We start from the raw sequence: 27,044 nt of genomic DNA on the forward strand, positions 1-27,044 counted from the left end.
CCTTGCTCTTATTAGAATCTCAAAGGATGTATTAGACTCCGTCGCTGTCATGCTGCACGCTTTGCATGCTGCTGCCCGTCACGTCATATTGCCATACTGAGGTATCTAACAAGTATAAAATTGCTAATATACATGAGTTGGTCCTATTCTTTGCATTTTGAATCTTCACAATAACCCTACGTATTAGATACTACAACTATCGTGGCCTTTTACAGAAAGGGAAACCAAGGGAAGGAGAGGTGTAGTAACTTACCAAAGGCCACAGGTTGTGGAGTCAGAAATTGAAATCAGGCTGCAGACTACCTCACAAAGAGACATGTGCAAGTATTTGCAACCTAACCTTGCACCTAAAGCAATTAGAGAAAGAAGAACAAAAAAACCCCGAAGTTACCAGAAGGAAAGAAATAATAAAGATCAGATCAGAAATAAATGAAAAAGAAATAAAGGTAACGATAGCAAATATCAATAAAACTAAAAGCTGGTTCTTTGAGAAGATAAACAAATTTGATAAACCATTAGCCAGACTCATCAAGAAAAAAAGGGAGACAACTCAAACCAACAGAATTAGAAATGAAAAAGGAGAAGTAACAACTGACACTGCAGAAATACAAAAGATCATGAGATTACTACAAGCAACTCTATGCCAATAAAATGGACAACCTGGAAGAAATGGACAAATTTGTAGAAATGCACAACCTGCCAAGACTGAATCAGGAAGAAATAGAAAATATGAATAGACGAATCACAAGCACTGAAATTGAAACTGTGATTAAAAATCTTCCAACAAACAAAAGCCCAGGACCAGATGGCTTCACAGGAGAATTCTATCAAACATTTAGAGAAGAGCTAACACCTATCCTTCTCAAACTCCTCCAAAATATAGCAGAGGGAGGAACACTCCCAAACTCATTCTACGAGGCCACCATCACCCTGACACCAAAACCAGACAAAGATGTCACAAAGATAGAAAACGACGGGCCAATATCACTGATGAACATAGATGCAAAAATTCTCAAAAAAATACTAGCAAACAGAATCCAACAGCACATTAAAAGGATGATACACCATGATCAAGTAGGGTTTATCCCAGGAATGCAAGGATTCTTCAATATACGCAAATCAATCAACGTGATACAGCATATTAACAAATTGAAGGAGAAAAACCATATGATCATCTCAATAGATGCAGAGAAAGCTTTTGACAAAATTCAACACCCATTTATGATTAAAAACCCTGCAGAAAGTAGGCATAGAGGGAATTTTCCTCAACATAATAAAGGCCATATATGACAAACCCACAGCCAACATCGTCCTCAATGGTGAAAAACTGAAACCATTTCCACTAAGATCAGGAACAAGACAAGGTTGCCCACTCTCACCACTCTTATTCAACATAGTTTTGGGAGTTTTAGCCACAGCCATCAGAGAAGAAAAACAAATAAAAGTAATCCAAATTGGAAAAGGAGAAGTAAAGCTGTCACTGTTTGCAGATGACATGGTACTATACATAGAGAATCCTAATGATGCTAACAGAAAACTACTAGAGCTAATCAATGAATTTGGTAAAGTAGCAGGATACAAAATTAATGCACAGAAATCTCTGGCATTCCTATACACTAATGATGAAAAATCTGAAAGTGAAATCAAGAAAACACTCCCATTTACCATTGCAACAAAAAGAATAAAATATCTAGGAATAAACCTACCTAAGGAAACAAAAGACCTGTATGCAGAAAACTATAAGACACAGATGAAAGAAATTAAAGATGATACAAATAGATGGAGAGATAGACCATGTTCTTGGATTGGAAGAATCAACATTGTGAAAATGACTCAACTACCCAAAGCAATCTACAGATTCAATGCAATCCCTATCAAAGTACCACTGGCATTTTTCACAGAACTAGAACAAATTTGTATGGAAACACAAAAGACCCAGAATAGCCTAAGCAATCTTGAGAACGAAAAATGGAGCTGGAGGAATCAGGCTCCCTGACTTCAGACTATACTACAAAGCTACAGTATGGTAGCTACAGTATGGTAGACAGTATGGTACTGGCACAAAAACAGAAATATAGATCAATGGAACAGGATAGAAAGACCAGAGATAAACCCACGCACATATGGTCACCTTATCTTTGATAAACGAGGCAGGAATGTACAGTGTAGAAAGGACAGACTCTTCAATAAGTGGTGCTGGGAAAACTGGACAGGTACATGTAAAAGTATGAGATTAGAACACTCCCTAACACCATCTATAAAAATAAGCTCAAAATGGATTAAAGACTTAAATGTAAGGCCAGAAACTATCAAACTCTTAGAGGAAAACAGGCAGAACACTCTATGACATAAATCACAGCAAGATCCTTTTTGACCCACCTCTTAGAGAAATAGAAATAAAAACAAAAATAAACAAATGGGACCTAATGAAACTTCAAAGCTTTTGCACAGCCAAGGAAATCATAAACAAGACCAAAAGACAACCCTCAGAATGGGCGAAAATATTTGCAAATGAAGCAAGTGACAAAGGATTAATCTCCAAAATTTACAAGCAGCTCATGCAGCTCAATAACAAAAAAACAAACAACCCAATCCAAAAATGGGCAGACCTAAATAGATATTTCTCCAAAGAAGATATACAGATTGCCAACAAACACATGAAAGAATGCTCAACATCATTAATCATTAGAGAAATGCCAATCAAACTACAATAAGATATCATCTCACACCAATCAGAATGGCCATCATCAAAAAATCTAGAAACAATAAATGTTGGAGAGGGTGTGGAGAAAAGGGAACACTCTTGCACTGTTGGTGGGAATGTGAATTGGTACAGCCACTATGGAGACGAGTACGGAGGTTCCTTAAAAAACTACAAATAGAACTACCATATGACCCAGCAATCCCACTATTGGACATATACCCTGAGAAAACCATAATTCAAAAAGAGTCATGTACCAAAATGTTAATCGCAGCTCTATTTACAATAGCCAGGCGATGGAAGCAACCTAAGTGTCCATCATCGGATGAATGGATAAAGAAGATGTGGCATATATATATAATGGAATATTACTCAGCCATAAAAAGAAGCGAAATTGAGTTATTTGTAGTGAGGTGGATGGACCTAGAGTCTGTCATACAGATTGAAGTAAGTCAGAAAGAGAAAGACAAATACCGTATGCTAACACATATATATGGAATCTAAGAAAAAAAAATGTTATGAAGAACTTAGGGGTAAGACGGGAATAAAGACACAGACCTGCTAGAGAATGGACTTGAGGATATGGGGAGGGGGATGGGTAAGCTGTGACAAAGTGAGAGTGTGGCAGGGACATATATACACTATCAAACGTAAAATAGATAGCTAAAGGGAAGCAGCCGCATAGCACAGGGAGATCAGCTTGGTGTTTTGTGACCACCTAGAGTGGTGGGATAGGGAGGGTGGGAGGGAGGGAGATGCAAGAGGGAAGAGATATGGGAACATATGTATATGTATAACTGATTCACTTTGTTATAAAGCAGAAACTAACACACCATTGTAAAGCAATTATACTGCAATAAGGACGTTAAGAAAAAAAAAAAAAAAAAGAAGCCTGCCACGGAGAACTCCCTACTTATCTGGAGGAAGTAATCACTAATGTGTTATGCCCATCACCTGCAACCAGATTGCTGTTAACACGATAACATTTGCACTGCAGTACTGCCTCTAATGAAGTTCCTGTCTGCTCATCTATCTAGTATGATGCAGACCTACCATTTTGCTTTGGGGACCCCTAGTAGATTTTTCCTAAAGTGAATATTTATTTTCCAAATTTATTTCAGTTTCTGCTTTATCTTTCTGCACAAGGATACCTAGGCTATAAGCACAATTTAAACCCATCTATATGCCTTTCCCCTCAACTAGGGAACCAACCATGGAACTATGGAAGACACTACTGAAAAGAGAAGTATTTGCAATTTCATGAAATCCTAATTTTTTAAATAAAATAAATTTTAGAAATCCTTAGTATAACGTTAAAATGTTCAGTTTTTTCATTCCTTGGAAAGCTGCTGAAAAATAAGAACAAAAATATGAAACATATTGTAGTGAGAGAAAACATTTTATATTTTAGAATTCATCTAATTGGGAATTATCTCATTTCCTCATCTTCAAGCCTCCTTCTTACAATGCTATTTACTAGTGCATTAATATATTTTATATTTGGTACATAGGGTTACATCAGGCCATTTGGTGACTTTTTCCAAAAATGTAAATGGTAATTAGAATGTTTTTTACCATGGTGGGGAAAAAAGAAGAAGCAAGAGGAACAAAAGTTGTGCTATGCCAGTAAATCTTGGAAAGATTTCCTGTGATGACCCCTCAGGATTGCCCATGTCCATTTCTTCCTTTCCAGTATTTTGGTTAACCTCACTGACATTGCTTCTTTTCTTTCTTTTTTTTTTTTGTTGCCGTACGCGGGCCTCTCACTGTTGTGGCCTCTCCCGTTGTGGAGCACAGGCTCCGGACACGCAGGCTCAGCAACCATGGCTCACGGGCCCAGCCGCTCTGCGGCATGTGGGATCTTTCCCGACTGGGGCACGAACCCGTGTCCCCTGCATTGGCAGGCGGACTCTCAACCACTGCACCACCAGGGAAGCCCTGACATTACTTCTTGGTGGTTCAAAATACACTGCCTCCTTTTCCAAGGGAAAGAAGATAATAATTGCTAACAAAAAGACTTTAAGTCTCCAGCTTCAAAAATTTCTCACTCAGAAATGTATCAACCTTTTAAAACTATTCATTTTACCAAGTCATTATCAAGGCATTTTCCCCCAAGATAGCTGAGGTCAGTGTGTGAACAATAAATGGTGTGTACTGTACATTCTGATTCTTCACAGACCAGGTTAGGAAGTGACAAATATGCTCTCAAATCCTAGTCCTCAAATCCAGGTCATTCAAGATTCCTGATATATCAGAAAAAGCTCCTGCTCTTTTATCCAAATGGGAAAGCTATATGATATATAAAAGAAAAGGTGTTTTGAAACATTTTAATAAATTATTTAACATAAGATAAATTAGCATTTTAATGTCTATTAAAAGAGATTAAAAAAAGAGAAAGAGGGCTTCCCTGGTGGCGCAGTGGTTGACAGTCCGCCTGCCGATGCAGGGGACACGGGTTCGTGCTCCGGTCCGGGAAGATTCCACATGCCGTGGAGCGGCTAGGCCTGTGAGCCATGGCCGCTGAGCCTGAGTGTCCGGAGCCTGTGCTCCGCAACGGGAGAGGCCACAGCAGTGAGAGGCCCGCGTACCGCAAAAACAAAACAAAACAAAACAAAAAAAAACGAAAGAGAGTAAGAGAGAAAGATAATTCTTAAGAATAGTAATAACAACAACAAAAAAATCCAGGTTCTTTAGCTGACAGGCAAAAGCTAAAAACTCAGCATCTGTTATCTGCCTAGCAATGAATGGAAAAGACCCAAGGACCTGACCGTAGGCAATATTTCCCTAGGTCACCCTTTCTGTTGATTACTACCCTGCCTTATAAAAACACGTAATTAAAGCAGCCACATAGCAAAGGGAGATCAGCTCGGTGCTTTGTGACCACCTAGAGAGGTGGGATAGGGAGGGTGGGAGGGAGGGAGACACAAGAGGGAAGAGATATGGGGACATATGTATATGTATAACTGATTCACTTTGTTATAAAGCAGAAACTAACACACCATTGTAAAGCAATTATACTCCAATAAAGATGTTAAAAAAACAAAACAAAACAAAAACACGTAATTACAGAGTTAAGATGAAAAGCATATAGTCCGGCTCGTGCAAAGGGCATTATTGAACATTATTCAAAGTAATGTACGTTTTTCTTTTGCATATTCTTTTACATACCATTCTTCTATTCTCTGGAAGCATATTTTTCCCTTTGAGGGGGAGGGAAGAATTGTTAGAGCACGAATGCAAAGAAAGGAAAAAGTAGATAATCAGCTTTTGATACCTTAAATATACTGAGTCTACAGGAAAGCAAGTCTTGAAATTTCAGCTTTGTAGAGGAAGACAAGATTTTCCAAATTCTTTTAAGCTCTGGTTAGCATAGCATGAGCCAGATCTGGAGGGCTTAACAATTGAGTTTTGCAATAAGCCAGAAATAAAAGGAACTTGGGATGCAGTGCTACGTGTGAAGGGGAAGGTGGGGGAAGAGGGAAACCAGAAGAACTGAGCATTAGAGATTACTGAAGACCGAAAAGCCTAAATGTCGGCAACTCTGTTTCTCCCTCTCCTTTCACTTCCCCATACATTGTGGTGGAAGGTCACGAGGAAGATTATATTAGAGAGCGCTCCAAAGCTACAAATTCTCTGCATATCCCAGTTGCAGTATATACACATTCGCTGTGACTCCACTGCAGAAACTATTGGGAGAGGAGATCAATTGTTTGACTCCCTAAGAACTCACAAATACACCCTAACTCACTGAGCTTCAACAAATCTCTGAGTGTCAGGATAGAATAAAAGTCTGTGCCTCCATATTCTAGAGGAATCAATCCAGCTTCAGACTCTTTTTTTTTTTTTTTTTTTTTGTCATTCTGTCCCACAAAGTTTTGAGGACTTTTGACACTGGGGCTGAGTTCCACTCAAGCCCAACATTAATTTTTATACGAAAGCACAGAGATTTTCGGGAGCCCTGTGCCTGAAACTATTCTGCACAGTCTTGCTGCTAGCCCACCCCAAAATCATACTAAGGTTCCATTCACCCATCTCTGCTGGTTACTGTGGCATAGCCTTTCTTTTACATCACTTTAAGGTGCTCAGCATTGCTGTTCTATTCCCTGCTCATGTATTTCTTGCCTGCTTTGTTGCTTATTAGTCACTGGGGAAGTCACATGGGACCGAAGCAACCAACTTTCGAATAACTAGGACCCAGGTCGGGAATCTGGTGATCGGAGATCAACAACCAAACAGTTTGCCTTGGGGACTCTGGGGTGAGGAAGTGAGGATCCAGCCTTGGGGACCAGAAGGACCAAATGCCCCCACTGTTGTGTAGGGGACTGGGTCCTTGCCAGTCCCACTTTAGTTTATACCATCATTGGCAAGTGCTTAAAACACCATTTTGGAGAATTTAGGAATGAGTAGCTGAATTCAACCAAATAACCAGATTTTTGAAGAGGTGACCAACAGGTTACCAAATACTTTTAAATACTCCTCTGCCATCCAGTTAGGAGTTGTCTTCACACTGTGGACAGCAGCTAAAGTTGAGGTCAATCCTAACCTTGCTTTTCTAACACTCATTCCATCAAGTTGATTATCTTTCTTTCTTAGACCTTGCTTATTTAAAGCCTTACATTTTGGTACATATCCACTGCATTGTTTTTAAGAAAATGGGATTTTGTTAATGAGTGGTGGGACAGGGTTACCTTGTTTGGCATGGTTGCTCATTGCACTTGCGAATCTGTGGCTCTGGCTTGGTTAAGTATTTGCATTTCTTATTGTCCACAATGCTGATATTTTTGTTCATGATTTTCGTGCAAGACACTGTTGTCTTCCTTTCTCCTGAAAAGAGCAAAGAAACATAAAAAGAAATGTTATTTTAGGCCTCTATGCAATGGACATATTGTATAGTCTTATATGCATGTTTATTCGAGGTATTCCTAGACTTGTAATTTTCATATTTTAAACAAATTTTAGGTTAGATCAATGAGGATGATATTATTTATAATTTACATAACAAAATGTATCTGTAGGCTTAAGGAAGATAATGGTAAATTTTTACTTGTTAGCAATTAAATGCCAAGTTTTATAATACAAAGGGATTATGGTGCATAAGTTGATAAAACGTTATTTAAAGATTTTTATAAAGGACTGTGCCATCTTTTAGCATTCAGTGGTGGAAAGCAGTATTTGTATGAAACCTTTGTGCTGTCATGAAAGCACATAAACGTGCATATAAACGTGTGCACATTTTATCATCTGGCTGTACACCATTGGGGGTAAGTTACGGGAAGGAAGCTTATCTTGAATATAACTCAGACCTTTATTCTTGTCACTTCTGGTAAAGAGCCCAAGAATTCAAGAAATCCTCATTCCCCTAATGATTATTCTGTTCTCTAAGAAAAGCCATGGGAGTTTTCCCATTTTCACCAGCTTTCAGAAAACTGGCTTTTCCCCTTTCTCTGGTAAGATAAAGTCTGATTATAAAAGGTAAAAATGACTATTTGTATGCTGTATACATTTTGCTTAGAGCCCTATAAGCACACTTGCTTGATAACACTTTTATTATTTCATCTTACACTGAAAAAGCCTACTACATACGTGCTGATTCTGTTTCTCTAAAAAAGTTTAAATATCTATATAGGATTTAATAATTTAACTTGTTTGACATTATAAAATAATTAAATCAGCCAATAAGTTTAAAGCCAGACAGGTCATGAAGGATTAAGAAAAAAAAATCACAAGTCTTTTGGGTCACTATTGAAGGGCCCATTAGTTAGGATCCTATGACTATCACGCAATGATAATTAGGAAGCTCAGAGCATTCATACTGGTCATGCCAAACAGGACAGCCTGGGCTTGTGGCAGAGAGGTCACTCTGTTCTTTAATTAACAGAGAAGGAGACTGGCATCAATAAAGGGTGTAGAGAGAGAGGGAGAGCTACTTTGAATAACTTTTGAGTATCTTTTACTTTGACTTGAGGGGGATTGGGAGAGACAGGGGTAACCAAGTGGAAGGCAAAAGAATAGAAACAGGTTCAGGATCTTTCCTTGATTACCCTCTCAACAACACTGAGCACAGTCCCATGACAACTTGTAGTATAAAAACATGACTATATCTACATACATATGTGGATTAACTAATATTTATATCTGTGGTCACTGCATGTCATGTTATTGAAAACATTTAGATCTCTAGTTCCATCTTCTAGCATAGGCAGCACAATGTTGGCTAAATTATTTTCTATCTGGAGAATCCCAGAGTTCTGGAGCAATGCAATTTTTTCTGTGGGAGCTCAAGACAGAAAAGAGTGCCAAGCAGGTAAAAGTTCTTTTCCTTCAAGAGGGAAAAGGCATGCCTTCAACCAGGACTCTGTGGCACTCAGTGAAGGGTGCACCAGTGGGCCAAAAATGGGGAGGCCCTTGAGATGGACATCCAACCATAGATAAGTAAAAGGTGCCCCCCAGGTGCTCCTTTCTCCACCGAGAAGTTGCCTTGGAACAAGGCTGCATGACTTGGCAAATGGAGCATGGGCTGGATTGTGGTCCCTGGGGCAAGGACTTTATGTGGAGTGCCAGCTGCCTAACTAATGCAACAGCCATGTCTCAGAGGTCCACTAGCCTGACCTGTGCAGCTCATGCAGTCAGGTAAGCTTATGCTAATGTGTAGAGGAAAGGCAACCTTACAAGCCCCACGCAAATGTTTAAGGGCTGTTCAGGCTATTCCTTGGTAGGTCAAGAAGGGTGGGGTGAGGCATTAGACTTAATCATAATAGTGTTCAATACCCACCAACTTCAAATAATTTTCAAATAAGCTGCTAGATAAGCAGAAATGACTCATGATGTTAATTTTTCTTCACAGAAGAAACTGGCTTTACTAGGTAGGAGTTACATAAATGTGAAAATTTGGGAAGTTTTTTGTCAACTTCCACCTAGTTTCCTATGCCTCAGGTGCTCCTATATGACCTTTATGAAATAGGTGTAACACAAATTTTGTATAATGCTAGCATATGTAAGTATTATTTCTACATGATAATGATGCCTACCTAAAAGTAGGATTAAAATAAATGTTGCTTTTATGAAATATAAATATTAGTTTTAAAATCTAATTTAAAATCTCATAGTTTAAGACACTCTTATAGAATAGATGTAGTTGTCTAAACTAATTTAAATTTAATGCTTTTTGCCAACTACAGCACAAAAAGATGACATACAGACAATATCCAGAGAGCCTTTGCTGAACTTCAGTGTAGCCACGGAATGAGTAACTCAGAGCTAATTACACTGCATTTTTTCCTTTACTCAGAAAATATCTAACCTTAGTTATGTTGGCCCAGAGGTAACATATTGAGCTTTTGAAAAAAATCTTTTACGTATTGATATATCAAAAGTGATACAGGTACTGGCGCCATTACAGGGAGCACCTTACTGGTGCTCTAAAAAAGTATGAAGGCATGTGAGTATGAATTGGAACACTTCCATCTACATTGTAGCAAAGACCCTCACATCAGAAGTTTTTTGGCAGCTAGAAGAGGGATTAGCCCTACTTTTTAAAAATTTCATTGAACAAAGACAAAAGAATCAAGAAAAGAAATCTAATGCTCAGCTACAGGCACATTATGCCTATGAAAATACAACTAGGATCTTAAAGCCATACAGAAATGTTATTCTTTGATTTTTTTCTTTTATATAGTTTTATGTCCCAGCCAACACAGGAAATTTCCATCATAGCATCTAATAGCAGTATTTACAACGCATCCAGTACTGTGGATCCGAGGGATGAACAGAAAGTGATGAAGTAACTGGCCTTCTGCCTGAACCTTGAGTAGCTGCAAGCTGTTGACAGTGTATTATATGCTTTATGGCAATTAATTTCATCTCTGAGTCATTCCCATTAAATCAGTATTGGGGAAATCTGTTTTGAACATAATTACAAATAAAATACAATAACCATTATATATTCATCTTATTACCAAATTTGGGCAAAATCTGAAAAGGAGGGGTAATTTTTATTTACTGATTCTTTCTTTGTTCTCTGAAGACACTGAACAGAGCACATATTATGTTGTGTTCCTTCTTTTCCAATCTCAGTGATAAATTGATTTTTTTCTATGCTCTGTATTTAACTCATGAAATGGAAATTTTTAATAAAACTATAGTCTACTCAGGTAGATCACATTTCTAAAACCTACATCATACATGTAGAAACAATCTGGGGAGTGGGTTCAGTGTTTTAATATGCATAACTGAAATTCTCTGTATGTTATGGGACATTTCAAACTTTTTAAAAAATTTTACTTTTTAATTTTGAAATAATTGTATACTCACAACTACATGTGAAAAATAATAAAGAGAATCTGAATACCCTTTTCCAGTTCCCCACAGTGGTAATGACTTGCAAAACTAGAGTACAGTATCACAACCAGCAACTGACATAGATATTGTCAAGATGTACAATATTTCCATCACCACAAGAATCCCTCCAGTTACCCTTTTAGAGCCACACCCACTTCCCCTACCATCCACCATTCAATAAGTCCCGGCAGCTACTAACCTGTTCTCCATTCCTATAATATTTTCAAGAATGTTTTGAAAACTGTTATATACAGTGTATATACAGTGTATAACTTTTGGGGACTGACTTTTTTATTCTGCATGATCCCCCTGGAGGTACATCTTCATTGTTGTATCAATCATTTGTTTCTTTTTACTGCCAACTAGTAACTCCTGCTGTGGATGAACCACAATTTGTACAATTCATCCAAACGTTTTACAAAAACTGGGGAAGTCTACAAGAAAGAGACTATATATATTCATCTGTCTTTACATTCTTTAAAAATTTTTACTTAATTATTTTCTATTGAACTAACAATGACTAGCAAGCAATTGAACCAAAAGTAAAAATACTTTAATGAGGAAGAAGGTCTTTTTTCTGAGCATTTCTTAGAGTTACATAAAATGGTGGTTATTTTTTAAGCATACATTTTTTAACCTGAACAACTTCAAAAATCATGTCATGTCCTTTAGTTTTTAGCCATTCTTTCTACATTTCTATAAAACACTTTTTCCCTCAAGGTTTGGGTTTAATAGTAAAATGACAATTTCATTTTTTATTTTAATAAAAAATTGTATTTTGTATTGTTCATAACACTCAATAAACAATCCAATGTGATCTTGTCATTTCCATACACACAAATATTTTAATGGAATCCCCTAACCTTCAAGTTAAATTTAACTTGAGTGCTAGCATAACACTTAAGTACCTTCACGAATTACCTTCTTTCTACTTTTTTGGTCAAATAATTTCCCACAGCTTGATCCTCATATTTTTCACCCTAGTAATAAACATTCTCACTAACCCCAGGGCCTTTGCAACTATGCATATCCCTGGAAGGCTTTTTACAACTCCCCATATCACTCTGTATGGTGTTTTTTTATTATATAACCCCTACTAGGTAGATAGTAAATTTTCTAAAAACAGAAAGTACTCAACTTTGGATCATCCAGCAAAAGTGCGAGTACAGTCAGTATTGGTAAAGGAATCAACAAATGAAATATAAACATGTAATTCAAGCCCAAAGTACTTCCTGCACTAAGAGGTTCATCTCAACACTGTGTTTCCTAAGATGGTAAAAAATCATGTGCAAACTAAATGAATAATTATGGGGAATAATTATATATAGCAAATCTAATACATGGATTATTATTTAGGTGTTAAATTCAAGTTTATAAAGAGTTTACATTAATATAAACATTCCTATTAATTTAAGTAAAGAAAGAATCAATAGGATACAAAATGGCACTAAATATTACTAAAACAAAATAATACAGAGAAGAGCAAAAATATATTTTGGTGCATTTTCTTTAGCTAATAACATTTACTTTGGTACATGCAAAGTGCCTGTGAAAGGGAAAAACAGGGAAAAAACCCCAGCACCCTTAATAAGATACAGGTATTGGTATACTGAAATACTTCCTCAATTTGGACCCCAAAACTTGGATGCCTCCTGAGAACCTGGTCATGGACAAGGAAAGCCACGTCTAGAAGATATCACAATACAAGGTTTACAGCATGAGAGTCATAAGCTAGCAGGATTTGGACTAATGTGAAGAATGGGGAATGCTGACTTATTTTTTTCCCCTTCAAATTTTATCTATTCAGATTTCTTAAAAGCATGTTTAACTCTTCATTTATTTCAAAACACGTTATTAAATTTGGGGGCCTTCATTCAAGGTTTTATTTCATTAATTCACCTACTAGATAAAAGTCCTAGAGTAATGCAGTTACTGTATATAGTATGTGGAATGCTGACTCCACAAAAAACCCTCAGATATTATGGAATGATAGATCCCTGATGCCTCTGAAGACCAAGATCATTTCAAACAGTCTTTTATGTCAAAAAAATCCTTTATCCATTGACCCCTACTTCTGAGGTGCCAAAATAAATTTAAAACATCCCTTCAAAGATTTTTAGATATTTTAGAACACCAATGCAAAGTAAACATTTATTTCACAAATACGTTTTAAGATGTTTGAAAATAAAAGGACTAATATCAATGGCCAATGCTAAAGTACAAAATGATATATCCATTCAAATTTGTCTGGAACTATGATTTGAATGACAAGATCGTGATGAAAAGTGTACAGGTTAAACTGCTGGAAAAATTTACTCGAGATCACCAGCATTACTAGATATTTTAAAGTAATATTTCTTCTAAAAGAAGAAGTTTTTATATCTTAGGCTTTTCTTATCTTGTAACAACTGGTATTAATAAATTAATAGAAATGCATAATAAGTTAACTCTTATTTGGGTAATTTTAAAACTTAGTTTGAGATACTGATGTAAAAGATCATGATAAAAATTTAGCTACTGGACATTAGGTATTTTTTTAAAATTTCTTTTTCCCACTTATTTCCAGAATGTGATGCCTTAAAATTGTATTAAAAAAAATAACATGTCAAACACTGAAATTTTATACTGCCCTGTGATATTTTATTTGCTCTTTCTTGCTTAATATTTCTGTGAAGTAGAATTTTTCTATTATTCCTCTTTGCTGCTGAAGATAAATTTTGCATGAGTCTGTTTCCAATGTTCTGTGCTTTGAACTTACTCTCATCTAATTCACGAATATGCTGAAAGATTACAAAGCTCTTTCTGGCTATAAAATCGATGAAACGGAGTCAGAAATAATGCGATTCTTGAAACCTTGTCTATCCACTTTATTTATGAACTGCAAAGGAAAATAATATCCAAATGCCCAGAAATATTCTGGCATTGAAATGAATATACGTCCTATTAACACAGTCAGAGATAATTGAAAACTGTTGACTAAACACAATGGAACAGATTTGAGAGAGAAGGTTTATTCAAGTGCAAATCATATAGAGGTTGCTTATAATTAGGACTATTTTATAAAATAAGTCATTTGAAATAAAAGTAGGGACATATCTAAATTCTTATTTAACATACTAAATAAAACATCTCTTTGAAACCAAAGAAAACCTACATAGGGTTCCCTTTTCTCCACAGCCTCTCCAGCATTTATTGTTTGTAGATGGGAGTGTAAATGGAGACAGCCCCTATAGAAAACAGTATGGAAGTTCCTTAAAAAACTAAAAATAGAACTACCATATGACACAGCAATACCTCTACTGGGCATATACCCAGGGAAAACCATAATTCAAAAAGACACATGCACCCCAATGTTCATTGCAGCTCTATTTATAATAGCCAGGACATGGAAGCAACTTAAATGTCCATCAACAGAGGAATGGATAAAGAAGATGTGGTACATATATGCAGTGGAATATTAGCCATAAAAAGAAACAAAATTGGGTCATTTGTAGAGACGTGGATGGACCTAGGGACTGTCATACAGAGTGAAGTAAGTCAGAAAAACAAATATCGTATATTAACGCATATGTGTGGAATCCAGAAAAATGGTATAGATGATCTTATTTGCAAAGTATAAATGAGACACAGACATAGAGAACGTATGGATACAGAGAGGGAAGGGGTGGGTGGGAGGAACTGCGAGATTGGGACTGACACATATACACTATTGATACTATGTATAAAATAGATAACTAACGAGAACATACTGTATAGCACAGGCAACCCTACTTAATGTACGGTGGGGACCTAAATGGGAAGGAAATCCCAAAAAGAGGGGATATAGGTATACGTACAGCTGAGTCATTTTGCTGTACAGTAGAAACTAACAACATTGTAAAGCAACTATACTCCAATAAAAATTAATTAAAAAAAAAACAAAGAAAACCTATGTAATCTCTAAGGGACATGCTATAAATACTTTGTGGAAAGAAATGACACTAAACCCCTGAACTGCTCTTGAAGGAAGTATATGACACAGAGGAAAGAAGACTTGAACTCTGGAGTCCTGGATTCTAATCTTGGCTCCTCCCACGCTGGGCCTGTGACCTTGGGAAGTCTCAATCTCTAATGCACTTCACTTTTCTCATGTTAATAATTATGAAGTTATGCTTAAGAAGATATAAAAGCCCTTCTGACCTTGAAGCTAAAATAATTTACATTGAACCTCTATTTCTTAAGGCCTGACAATCGACAAAACATATTCTAGGTTGCAATTAATGTGATTTTGGAAAAAATTTTTAACCCTAAAAATTCGCTTGTTCAAACTGAAGACTGACAAGTTCTGTATGTTTACTTCCGAAGCTTTAACTAGACCACAATTATGGCAGACTGAAAAAAAAATGAGTATAATAAAATTCACTGGGCAAACATTTTCCTGTCTAGAGTCTGAGATGTAAACAGATTTTAATGACTGCCTTTCAGTGCAATAACAGGAACAGCAACCTTTTCATTGCTCCATTTCCTGATAACCCATCATGGAATGGCGGCTGAGTTACATTAAAGAAGAAAGTTCTAACTCTGTGGATCTTCACTTTAAATGTGTTTGTTTCTATTTGTGTTTTTGTTTTTTATGGATAGGGGATGTGAAGCAGAACCCCTTAAATGAAATGGGCTCTGACATCAGTAAGAAATGGGAGAAGCAGAGGAATAGGAATTTGGGTGTACATGGGGTCATCAGCAGGAGAGGACTGAGGACACAGGATCCCAAGTCACATGGTGATGATGGGACCCCAGGGAAACATGGCCAATGAAAATTTCATTGTGCCAAGGATGATTGCTACAAGCTTTTAAATTGTGAGTGACTAGAAATCCTTTTGTTATAATTTCTCTGTACCCCTGGGAGCAAAGTATGCTCTTTATAATGTCTCCCTTCCCCTGCCCACCATGTTGCCTTTGCTCTGGTGACCCCAGAGCTCCAAGTGCTGCAGCAAAAGCTGCTCCTCCCCAGCCTCCAAACCTCTGGATGTTCCTGGTACCCTTTTTCTCTCTCCTGAGGACACTGTTACTTGCTTCCTTTACCGCCGCCAGTGGGGTGGCCATTTTCTTGCTTACACCCCATACCTTTGCATCTAGAGGCAGCATGGGTGTCCATGCCCCTCGCTGTCACCACCAGACCATTCTCCCTTCCTTCTTCCTAAACCTACAGCTTTGGAGCAGACTATGAAGTGCAGTCCCCTTCTTGCTGTAACTGAACACCAAACCCCTGATTCAATCTCTATTTTTACTCTAAGATTTTACCTCCTGGATTATTGTTCTATTTTCTAATACTGCTCCTAACACATTTTTTTGTAATTATTATAGCCATTTGAATGATTCTTCCAACACTGAGGCCTCTCAGTTCCGGGCACACTTCTCTTCCCAAAGATCCGTACTTTCACTTCACTGAAGCCGCTAACTCTCCTGGTCTTGTTATTACTAATAACTATATCCCCTCCATACTCTTAGCTCTATTTTCTGTCACCATCTCCTGTATTTCCAGCCCTCTCCTTTAAGTACCCTGAGTCTAAAAGTTATTTAACTCCACCAGGCCCTAAAATCCATTAGTGCTACCACCTTTTCACTGTCTTTCAAAGTCCTTTGTATTTTTAGTTTCCTCCTTATACAACTAAATTCCATGGCCAATCATTTTCAACTCCTTACATACAACCTCAGGTCAAACGGATTCTCCTTTTGTTTTATTATACTCACATGGCAATTCCAAAACTTGTACCACAAGTGCATCTGTATGCTGTACATAGCTGGAGGGTAAGTATCATTATGATATGTGTGTCAAGCTAAATTCATGACTGTCAACTTCAAGTGGACCATCAATGCTACCATAAAGTCAAAATACATGTACCATTTCATTCATTCTCTCATTCTCTTAAGTGACCACTTCACATCTCCTCTCTTTCAAAATTCTCATATCTCCTTTCTCACCTTTAATTGCAGCAAAATGGCCTTTACTGATAAAATAGATGCAACCAAAAGAGTACCACCAGAAGTTTCCAACATCTGCTTCTGTTCAAAATGCTGTATTTTCTTCTGTTACTAGTGATGGGCTCTCCATATTTCTATCCAAAGCCAACTATTCCATTCCATCCATCCTGCCAACTTAAGGATATCACTCCAGAAATTTTTTGCTCTCTCCTTTGCACCACTAGTTTTCTGTTCTATTCTAGAAAACTCACATTGGGAAATCATCATGTATAATTTCTCATATTAAAAACAACAACAAACTCTTTGATTCATATTCCCTTCCAGCTAATGCCACATTTCTCTGCTTTCTTGTTTCAGCAAAATTTCCTGTTACCTCGAGTCCTTTCTTCAATTCATCACATGTTATTTTCTCTTGAATTCACTCCACTTAGTCTTTTGAGCCAAATCATTAAAAGTAATTTTGACAGAGTCATCATTGACCTCTATGTTTCAAATATAAAAATATAATATCTTTTGAAATACAATAAATATATTTGAATGTAATAGTCAATTTCAATGCACATTATTTTTGACTTATTAGCAGCTTTTGATACAGTCGATAATTCTTTCTTGTAATAAATACTTTCTCACTTGCCTTACAGAAAAGCATTCTCATTTGCATGTTTTTTCTCCAGTGTTGTTGGCTACTTATTTTAATATGCTTTGTTGGTTTCTTCCTATCTCTCTGAACTCTAAATGGTATAGTGTCCCAAGTAAATATAAAAGTGTAAGTATATGACATAACAACCTGTATGGTATGTAGGGCAGCCCACATAAGTGTTAATATTTATGCAAAGCAATACAATGAGTGATCATATTGAGTGACATATGTAACAACTGTACCTAGCCTTTCTTCAATTCATGCCAGATTTTGCTGCAAAATAGTTCAGGCATTTAAGCACTAAACATGTCGCAAAAAACTTTCAGTTTCCAATCCTTCATGGAGTTTGAAATTTTAGATAAGGGGTTATGGACCTGTCTTAATTATCAATGGTTAATCAGAAAAGAAGCTGTTTTGGAAAGATAAATACTGAAAAATACTTCACCTCCTCCACATGTGGCATCGCAATCTTCCCAGCCTGTGTGCGTCCACATGAAAAGGGGTTCAGGTGCTTTGGAGCTCTGATTCTCTGGTACAGGGTCTGATGGGATAGTGTATTCATAATGAAGACCATAATTCTGGTCTTGAAACAGCAGCACCTATAATATATAAAAGTGATCAAGGCAGATGGATCAAAGTAGAGCATATTCAATGTAAAGCATAAAACTAAGGATATGAATACCTTAAAATGCTTTTTGCATGGTGTGCATGCTCCTTTAATACATAGTGGACTTGAGATATTATGCTTACATGTTGAAATTGTCCTACTTCTGAAATCACTGGAGTTACACACTTACCTTTGAGCTAAAGACAGCATGAAAAAATAGCCCTCTTGAATAAGGTCAGATATACCACATCACTTTCTCCCAAGTTGATGGACTTGACAGTCTCTCAAAGCATGGTACATGTATGAGATGACTTTAGTAGGGGGGACAGGGACATGTGTCCTACATAACATCAAGATATAACCCATGATATAATATCAAATGAAGCCGTTCCACTCATATAAAAAAGAAAGATGAATAATAAGTCGCTGTGTCAACAGAGGAAGAGAAGATTTTGGGAATCATTTCACTCCATAAGGGTAGAGAACTTCTAAGCCAATTAGAGGACAAGAATTTTATTCCATGTATGCTTACAGTTTAACTTTGGAAAGGTTACTAATTTTCCATTTATAATAAAGATCATTTCCTTTGAAAAGAAATTTATGTTAAAAAGAACTTCTAACTGCAAATTAACTTAATAATGGTACAGTTATGTACACATATGTAAACAGTGTAAGAAACCATAAAGGATGTATGAGAATGATTGAACTTTGGGCTACACTGGACTAAACCATAAGCAGGGACCATGTCTGCTTTGTTCTCCCATGGTACCCAGTATCAAGCTAAGAACTGCATCATCATGGGCAAGCATACATATTTTAAATGAAAGTAAAATACCTGAAATATACTCATTTTAAATAAAAGAATGAATGAGAATATATGTTTCTTTATAAATACATTTTCACCAAATATGTCAAAAAAGCCCATGGAATATATCACTTCTATGGATCTGAGAATTTATGGAAGCAGTCTATATGACACGCTGTGATGTATAGAAACATATATATCTAAATTTTAAATTATGTTAAAGTATTAGAAAACTTAAATATTTAATCTGTATCAAGGTGGTTGTAATGACAGGTTACAGAGTTAAAACTTAATAGGAAAAGATTTAAATGAGCTCAGGGTTAATTTTCTTTACTTCTTTTTCTTAAGATTCTGCCTCAGTATATTATCAGAAATACTAAGATACATTTTAATATGTGGATTGGGGAACTAGTATGATGACATTATAAATCAACTATATCAACAATAAAAATAATACTTTAAAAATTCATATATACTAACATACTGGGTACTATTTCTAAATATATCACAGTGCTTATTTTGGCTTTAAATATCTCATTTCATGTTGCCAGTGACTTTTCAGCTAAATGAGTTAAAAAAGAGAGAGATGGACTCACCTTGTTTATGGAAATAACCAGACTATTACATGATTTTTAAATTGATGAAACGAACATATAAATAAATCATTTGCCAACTTATTTAATTAAGTGAAATCATGTCTTTTTTTCTTAAAAAACTACCTTTTCATCGATAGAACTTTAGATTGTTCTTGAACACCTAATGCCATTTAAAATAAAGACATTGGCTACAAAATCATTAGCTCTTTCTTAAACCATTTGGACTTGACAGTATTCTTTGCAAGAAGGAAAGTGTGACCGTGTTACAGTTGAGGGGCACATACTGAAGCATGGCAGCAGAAGGTATTGCCTTTCAAAATTCAGTACCAGCTTTCAATCTGTAATAGTCATTAAAGAAAAATATCTTAGAAGTGCAGTTTCCCTTGGATTACTGAATAAATCCAGGTCACATAGATGCCTCCTTTTAGACATAGTTCACTGATTTTAATTATGTTTCATGTTTCCAGGAAAAACCTTGGTAATTACCAGTCAGATTAAGGATTCTGCAGCAAGGAAACTCCCTCTTCCCAACACTGAGGTCTCACATATATTGTTTTAAGATTCTGAATTAGAGGCTCACTAAAGAGCCTCAGTCTTCTTCCATTAAAAAAAAACATAGTTTATATTCATGTAAGGGAGGCAACCTGATGGCATTTTCTGCAACCCAATCATTAAACAAATGTTTGTTGTTGATAATGTTGTTATTCTAAGTGACCCAGTCATGGAAAGAGCCAGATATTGGTCATACAATGTTTGTTTAGTCATTTTTTTTCCCTCTCTCCAGATGGCAGAGGGCACAGAGTGGATTTTCCAATATAAATTAAAGGATCCAGAGGAACTGTGGGGAAATGAACAAAATGATTATTTAAAGTATATGCATACTCATGATCCAAGGCTGTCTAGTGTAAAGAACTTAGATTTAAGCTTTGCATCAGGAGAGGCAGCATAGAAGGTGGATTAACACCTGGTTTATTCAAAGCTAAGTAACTTACTGGGAGGCACTGAGCACAGTATTTAACCTTTTACATACTAGTGTTTTCTAATCTGTAAAATGGAGTAATAATAATACATACTACACAGGGTTATTTTGAGGATTAAATGCTATAATGAACATAAAGCACTTTTGCATAGGGTCTGACTCTCAGTGCTTGATGGTGTATATTATTACTAGTATTAAGATTCGGAACAGAAGGCCCCCATGCAACTCACCCTGCTCCCTTTATGCATATTCCTGTTGGTAAAGTCTATTGACTGCAGTTCTCTAAAACATTCTTACTTGAAATGTGGTCAGTGGACCAGCAGTAGTGGCATCACCTGAGAGGTGGTTAGAAATGCAGGTCTCAGGTTCCTCCCCAGAATATGCATTTTAACAAGAACCCCAGGTGATTTGCAGGCATGTTAAAGTAGGAAAAGCAAATGGGCCAGTATGAGATTTGAACCTCTGGCTGCTATACTAGCAACACAGATGTCTCCAGTTGAGGAATAATTCAACTTTAATTTTGTGGAGATATTAAATAATGTGGCACACTGCACTCCAAATAAATAGTCAGTTGGCTGTATTTTAGAGTTGTTTTTATGTGTGGACTCAAAGAGGTGTTGAAGTGTGTGAATCTCAGACTTTGCCACCAGAAGAAAAAACTCCTGAGCCATTAGCATTGACTGCAATGATGAAGGTCAAAAGAGGCATGTGGACCTGCCATGAGTGAGGGCGCAGAGCCCCAATGTCCTGATCTTTCACTCCAAACTCAGACCTCATCTTCTGCTACATGGTAAAGAAACTTATTATCCCAAACATTCAAATTATCATAATTCTTTACAGGAATCACTTAACCTAGTAAGAACAAAAGGGGGAATTGGAAGCCTTGTTAGATATTTACCAAACATTTTCCCCTGGGACCAATACCATTTTATCAAAGGTATTTTATACAGATTCAGGCAATGCCCATTTCACGGATGTATGAAATGCTACGGTTTGCCATATTATAGCACTCTCTTTATAGACATCCACTCTGGTTAGTAAACATATGCTTTTAGGGAAAGAGGAACCTTATTGCCTGCTAATTCACTTCTACTGTGAGTCTGTGAATTCCCTAAAATATGGTGTTCCTTTCGTAATAATTTCCATTTTTAGACATCTTGATTTCAAACACATTAAAAAACCCTAAAAACCCACCACTTAAATAATTTTAAATGTTTACTTGATAATTCAAATTTGGAAAAAAGATAAGAGAAGGCACGGTGGGAATGTCCTTTGTCATAGGAAGCTGATTATGCAATGTTATCGATTCGTTCCCTCATACCAGGAGGTGTAATGGTGATGTAGTAGGACCTTTGGCGGAGATCTTCTCCCAGAGACCTCGTCTTACATAATGGACAGTAGTTCCCGCTAAGTTGAATGCTCCAGAGTGTTCAATCTTCCAGTCACTATTAATAGACTGTTTTCCAGTGTCTCGGAGAGCTATAAAAAGGTTATAAAATATTATGAGATTAACAAGTCAGCATCATTAATCACTATCCACTTTGCATGATTTTGTTAAAAGCATTTCAGTCATTTCTAAACTAAATGGTCAACACTCCCTGATGTAAAACATGAGGCATCTCCTCTTTGGGAAAGTCTGCAATCATAGCAAATGCCACAGGAAGTTCTCCTTCTCTCCTGAAGCTGTCCACAAACCATACAGTCACGTTCATCCTTGCCTCCTCCAACCTCCTTTGAACACTTGATGTCTATAACCTTATTTTGTGTCCCTTAATCATTTATTCTTTAACAACATATTATTATTTTAAAGGCTATGTGTGTCTGTGTTGTCTATGCAATGATTCTACGAACAATGTGAAGGCTGGTACTACATCTTATGCATGCTCTGTATCTCCTATGCCACCCAGGAAAGAGTGTGATGACAGAAAGATCATGACATGGAATGTTAACAGATCAGAATGACAGGGTTATGTTCAATACAAAACAATTCAAAGATAATGTGTTAGTTCTAAAAACAGAACTCAGAACCTTTAAACATCCCTAGTTCGTGATTTATTGTGTACAAGAATGGAGGATAAATGCTAATTCTCACCCGCAAACAGCCATCATTTGTATGAAATTTTGTGGAGTAACTTTGTTTACCTATACTTTTTTTTCTCTTTTTCTTTTTTGACCTGATCTGTGCTACTATTTAAATGAGATTCATAACATGGAAGTGACATGCCATGATTATCATTTAAAATTAAGGATTCCTTCTGTTTTTTCCAAATGATTTTATTTTTTATTTAAACTTTAAACTCTCCCATATAATTGAACTTCTCTTTCAAAAAACATTTACATGAAGATTCATTGAAGGTTTTTATGTCATAATGCTATGAAAATGTTTTGATAATAAGCCAATAAATCTTCCAAAATGTTATTTAAGCTAATCTCTATTTATTGAATGTTTGAGGATTTCCAACTTTTTAATATTGTAAATAACGCTCAGATAAATACACTGTACACTAAATATTTGTATACCTGAATACTTCCCTTGGATAGATTCCCAGATTTGGAATTACAGAGTCAAAGAAATAAAACATTTACAGATTTGGAAAAACAATTTCAAATTGATTTTCATAAAGTTTGCATGAATTTATGCTTTCGTAACAGTGACTGAGAGTGTCCATTTCTGAACAACTCCTTGAAAGCACCTTTCTCTTGTATAATATTTAATCATGCCTAAATCATTGCTTATCAAGCATCCTCTATAAATCAGGAAATACTCAAAGTTCTGGGACTTCCCAAATGAACAATAGAAATATGTTTTCTGGATTCATAGAACTTATCATCTAACTAGCAAACCAGATATTAATCAAGTCATAAGTAACCAACTAATTATAATTACACTGAAACTTGTGAAGGAGGAATCAGGAAAGGCTTGCCTGAAGGATGTCATTTATGGAGGATGCTAGCCAGGGGAAAAGAGAAGCAAGAGTGTTCAAGACTTAGGGAACTACAGATGTCAAGGTCACCATTGCAGCTTGGTGAGAATCAGGTAGCAAATGTGAAGATGCCACATGTACTGAAGTGGATCATGAACTCATGAGGCTGGATAGTAAGGAATAGCCAGACCTTATAGGCCTTGTTAACTTTTAGAGGCTTTTTCCTAAGAAAAAATATAAAACTATACAAGATTTTGAACAATACTGTACAGAAAATGGACTTGCATAGGACAAATTTGTATAGAGAAGACAGAAGAGTAGCCCAATGCTAAGTAATGGTGGCTTGGCTTAAGGTAGTAGAGAAAAGTGCAAAGAGGAATTTAGGAGTGAAATTGATAAAATATGATGATGACTTGGTTGTCCTGTGTGAAAGGAAGTGTCAGGGATGATGCCAGGTTTCTAGTATGAGAAACAGTGGGCTATAAAAGCAAACAGTGAGATTGGTAAGGCTAACAAAAAAAACGATTGAGGAGAAATATCAGGATTTGAATTTTGAACAATCCAGTTTTTTAGAAAAGTCTCTTTTTGCTATTGAGGTTAAAGATATTTTTCATTTGCTTATTAGTTATTTTCCTTTTAAATTTAAATTAATTAAGCAAACTATAAATTATCTGTGAAGGTTTTTTGGTACACTAAGAGATTTTTCTGGAGTTTATATTCTCATTATTATAAGCAACATGTTAATAAAAGTATTGAAATTCTACCTCTTAATTTCTACCAAGTAATATCTTTATCACATACTGCATATAAAGTATAATGTTTTAGATAAAATATTAAGCATAAATATTTTCAGATGTATGAAAAATATACAAGTACTAATGTTTACCTTGAATTTTAAACTTGAAAGGGAAGTACATTGCCAGAAAACCCTCAACACTTTGCAAATAGCTCTTACCATCTACAAATGGATATACTTCTGATAATGCTAGATTGATTAAAAAAATAATGATTTTGCCTAAAAGGTAAAGTACGTCCTTGTATTTCTCTAAGGTCTATTAAATATTCTGAGAGTTTTTGGCCTAGATTTTTGGCCTATTTTTGGCCTAGATTTGTACTGCGGCCAGTATAATTCCATCCTTCTTTCCTGTATCTCAACATATATTCATGGCACTATTATAAAGGAATATTTCCTGAAAATCTCTAAGAAAAATGCCTTAAAAACCTTTTGTGGTGACTATAGTATAATGTTGAGACTCAACTGGTATTCTGGAATTCAGCATTCCCTGCCCAAATGCCACATGCATGTATCTGAAAACCCACACAATTTATAAGCTTAAGAGCAACCTTATATGCAGACTCAATACTCTGGGTGTGTGGTGTTTCCCGGTTTTGGTTTTTAATTCATTAGCTTTAAAAATGTTCTTAGAAAATCTGTTTCTGGCCATAGCTGAATAACTGGAACTGCACTATCTCTCCCCCTGTAAACAACTAGAAAACTAGACAGTATATGAAACAACTGTTCCCAGACAGTGGACAATGGACAACAGAGAACTGTGATCCCTAAGAGGACGAGACCCAATGCTCTCTAAAATTACTTGACTTTCTGCCTGAAGATATTTAGCAGGCCCCACCACAGAGAGGGGGAACTCAAGCAGAGCACAGATAACGAGGGCTTCAGTGAGATGAGGACACAGAGAATGGAGTTCAAACTGGCTAAGGCAGCTGGAATCTGTTTTATTGAGTACTGGAGAAGAGGGAGCCACACAGCGACGAACTTCAAAATATTTCATAAGTTGACATAGTGTGAGGGACATAACCTAGAGGATTTCACTTATTTGTGCTTGCTGTGTAGAGACCTCTATCCTATTTAAGTTGCAACAGCCTCCTTATATATTCTCACTGTTTACACTTAACTGTCAGCCCTATCATTTATCAGTGCATCTTACTGTCTGTCTTTGAGCCCTTAAAGTCTTTCGTTTCCACTTTTATGTCTCTTTTGGAGGCTACCTTAAACCTTACTAGTTTATGTAATGACCCAAGGGAAAGAAATGGGAATAACCAGGTACCTGGCAGGTAGGACACAATAGAGTTTTGATAGGACACAGGGAATATGGGTGGCGGCGGGGGGGGGGGTAGTGTCAAGTGCTATTTCACAATTATCTCTTTGTTTTCTATTACAGAAGTTAACTACCTTCTAATTCTTACAACATTATCCATTAACATCAGCAGCATGGTATTACACCAAATACTGGCAACTTAAAACTTCTACAACAGAATTTCTTAGAGCCACTCAAAAATAACTGTTTCATTTGTTTCATCCTTCATCTGTCAAAAATTTTTGTGGCAGAAACTATCATGTTAGTTTAAAGGAGAATGATCTCAGTTTACTTGCACTATTCTTTTAAAATCTTAAGTTTCTATAAATCCTATAGTTAACTGATTTTTACTAAATTCTTAAGAAACAAAAGAAGTCTTTTTTCCTAAAAGTTCTGGTATTTTTCAAGGAAACGAAGTGAACCATTGACAAACAGAATGCATTTTTTTCTATGATACGGTAATTAGGAAAACCAACCAAAATACGAATATGATAAAAGCAAAAGAAAAAAATCTGCAAAGGTATTCCTTTGAGCCTGAAACTAAATATTTTACTAAGTTGCAAATAAGTGGGGTGAAATTCCGCAAGGCTGGAAAAAGAGTAACTACCTAGGACCTGTAAACTGCATAACTACTGGAGCTTGCGTAGGGTTAGAAGACATATGCATTCTATGCTATCAGAGTGAAGATATCTTACTGAACATACAGACTCTTCAGAGGAGAACGTAGAAAGGCTGCATATTAGAAATCAAGCTGGCCTAGTCCTAGAATAAAGGCTCCCTAAAAAGGGAGGGTAGGCACAAAAATTATTTGAAGACATAGTGTTCAAAATTTTTCCAAATCTGATATAAACCATAAACCTATAGATCTGAGAAGTACATTGGAACACAAACAGGATAAGCATAAAGAAAGCCATACCAAAGCACAATACAACCAAACTGCTGGCAAACAATGATAGAACAATCTTAATAGTGGCCATATTTAAAATAGATAACCAATAAGGACTTACTGTATAGCACAGGGAAATCTACTCAATATTATCTACAACCTAAATGGGAAAGGAATTCGAAAGAGAATAAATACATGTATATGTATAACTGAATCACTTTGCTGTACACATGAAACTAACACAACACTGTTAATCAACTATACTGCAGTATAAAATAAAAAGTTAAAAATATAAAAGATAAAAAGCATGGAATTGGGGCTTCCCTGGTGGCGCAGTAGTTGAGAGTCCACCTGCCGATGCAGGGGACACGGGTTCGTGCCCCGGTCCGGGGCTATATTAATGACAATGTACAATTGTCATATCTTCTTCTTGGATTGATCCCTTGATCATTATGTAGTGTCCTTCTTTGTCTCTTGTAATAGTCTTTGTTTTAAAGTCTACTTTGTCTGAT

The 27,044-nt window shown here is 36.3% G+C and overlaps 1 protein-coding gene across 1 annotated transcript in view; it reads right to left on the reverse strand.

Moving 5' to 3' along the window:
* The window catches only part of ADAMTS19 (ADAM metallopeptidase with thrombospondin type 1 motif 19), a gene marked incomplete at both ends in the record, with an annotated part of 288,810 nt that overhangs the window by 35,438 nt on the left and 226,328 nt on the right, over positions 1 to 27,044 (reverse strand). Inside the window, 3 exons of the mRNA XM_079701794.1 lie at positions 7,390 to 7,525; positions 18,085 to 18,238; positions 21,948 to 22,105. Of these exons, the coding sequence (XP_079557920.1) occupies positions 7,390 to 7,525; positions 18,085 to 18,238; positions 21,948 to 22,105 (448 nt within the window). The remainder of the gene's footprint in view (positions 1 to 7,389; positions 7,526 to 18,084; positions 18,239 to 21,947; positions 22,106 to 27,044) is intronic.

The sequence above is a fragment of the Hyperoodon ampullatus genome, assembly GCF_949752795.1.
Source record: "Hyperoodon ampullatus genome assembly, chromosome: 4".
NCBI classification, from domain to species: Eukaryota; Metazoa; Chordata; class Mammalia; order Artiodactyla; family Ziphiidae; genus Hyperoodon; species Hyperoodon ampullatus.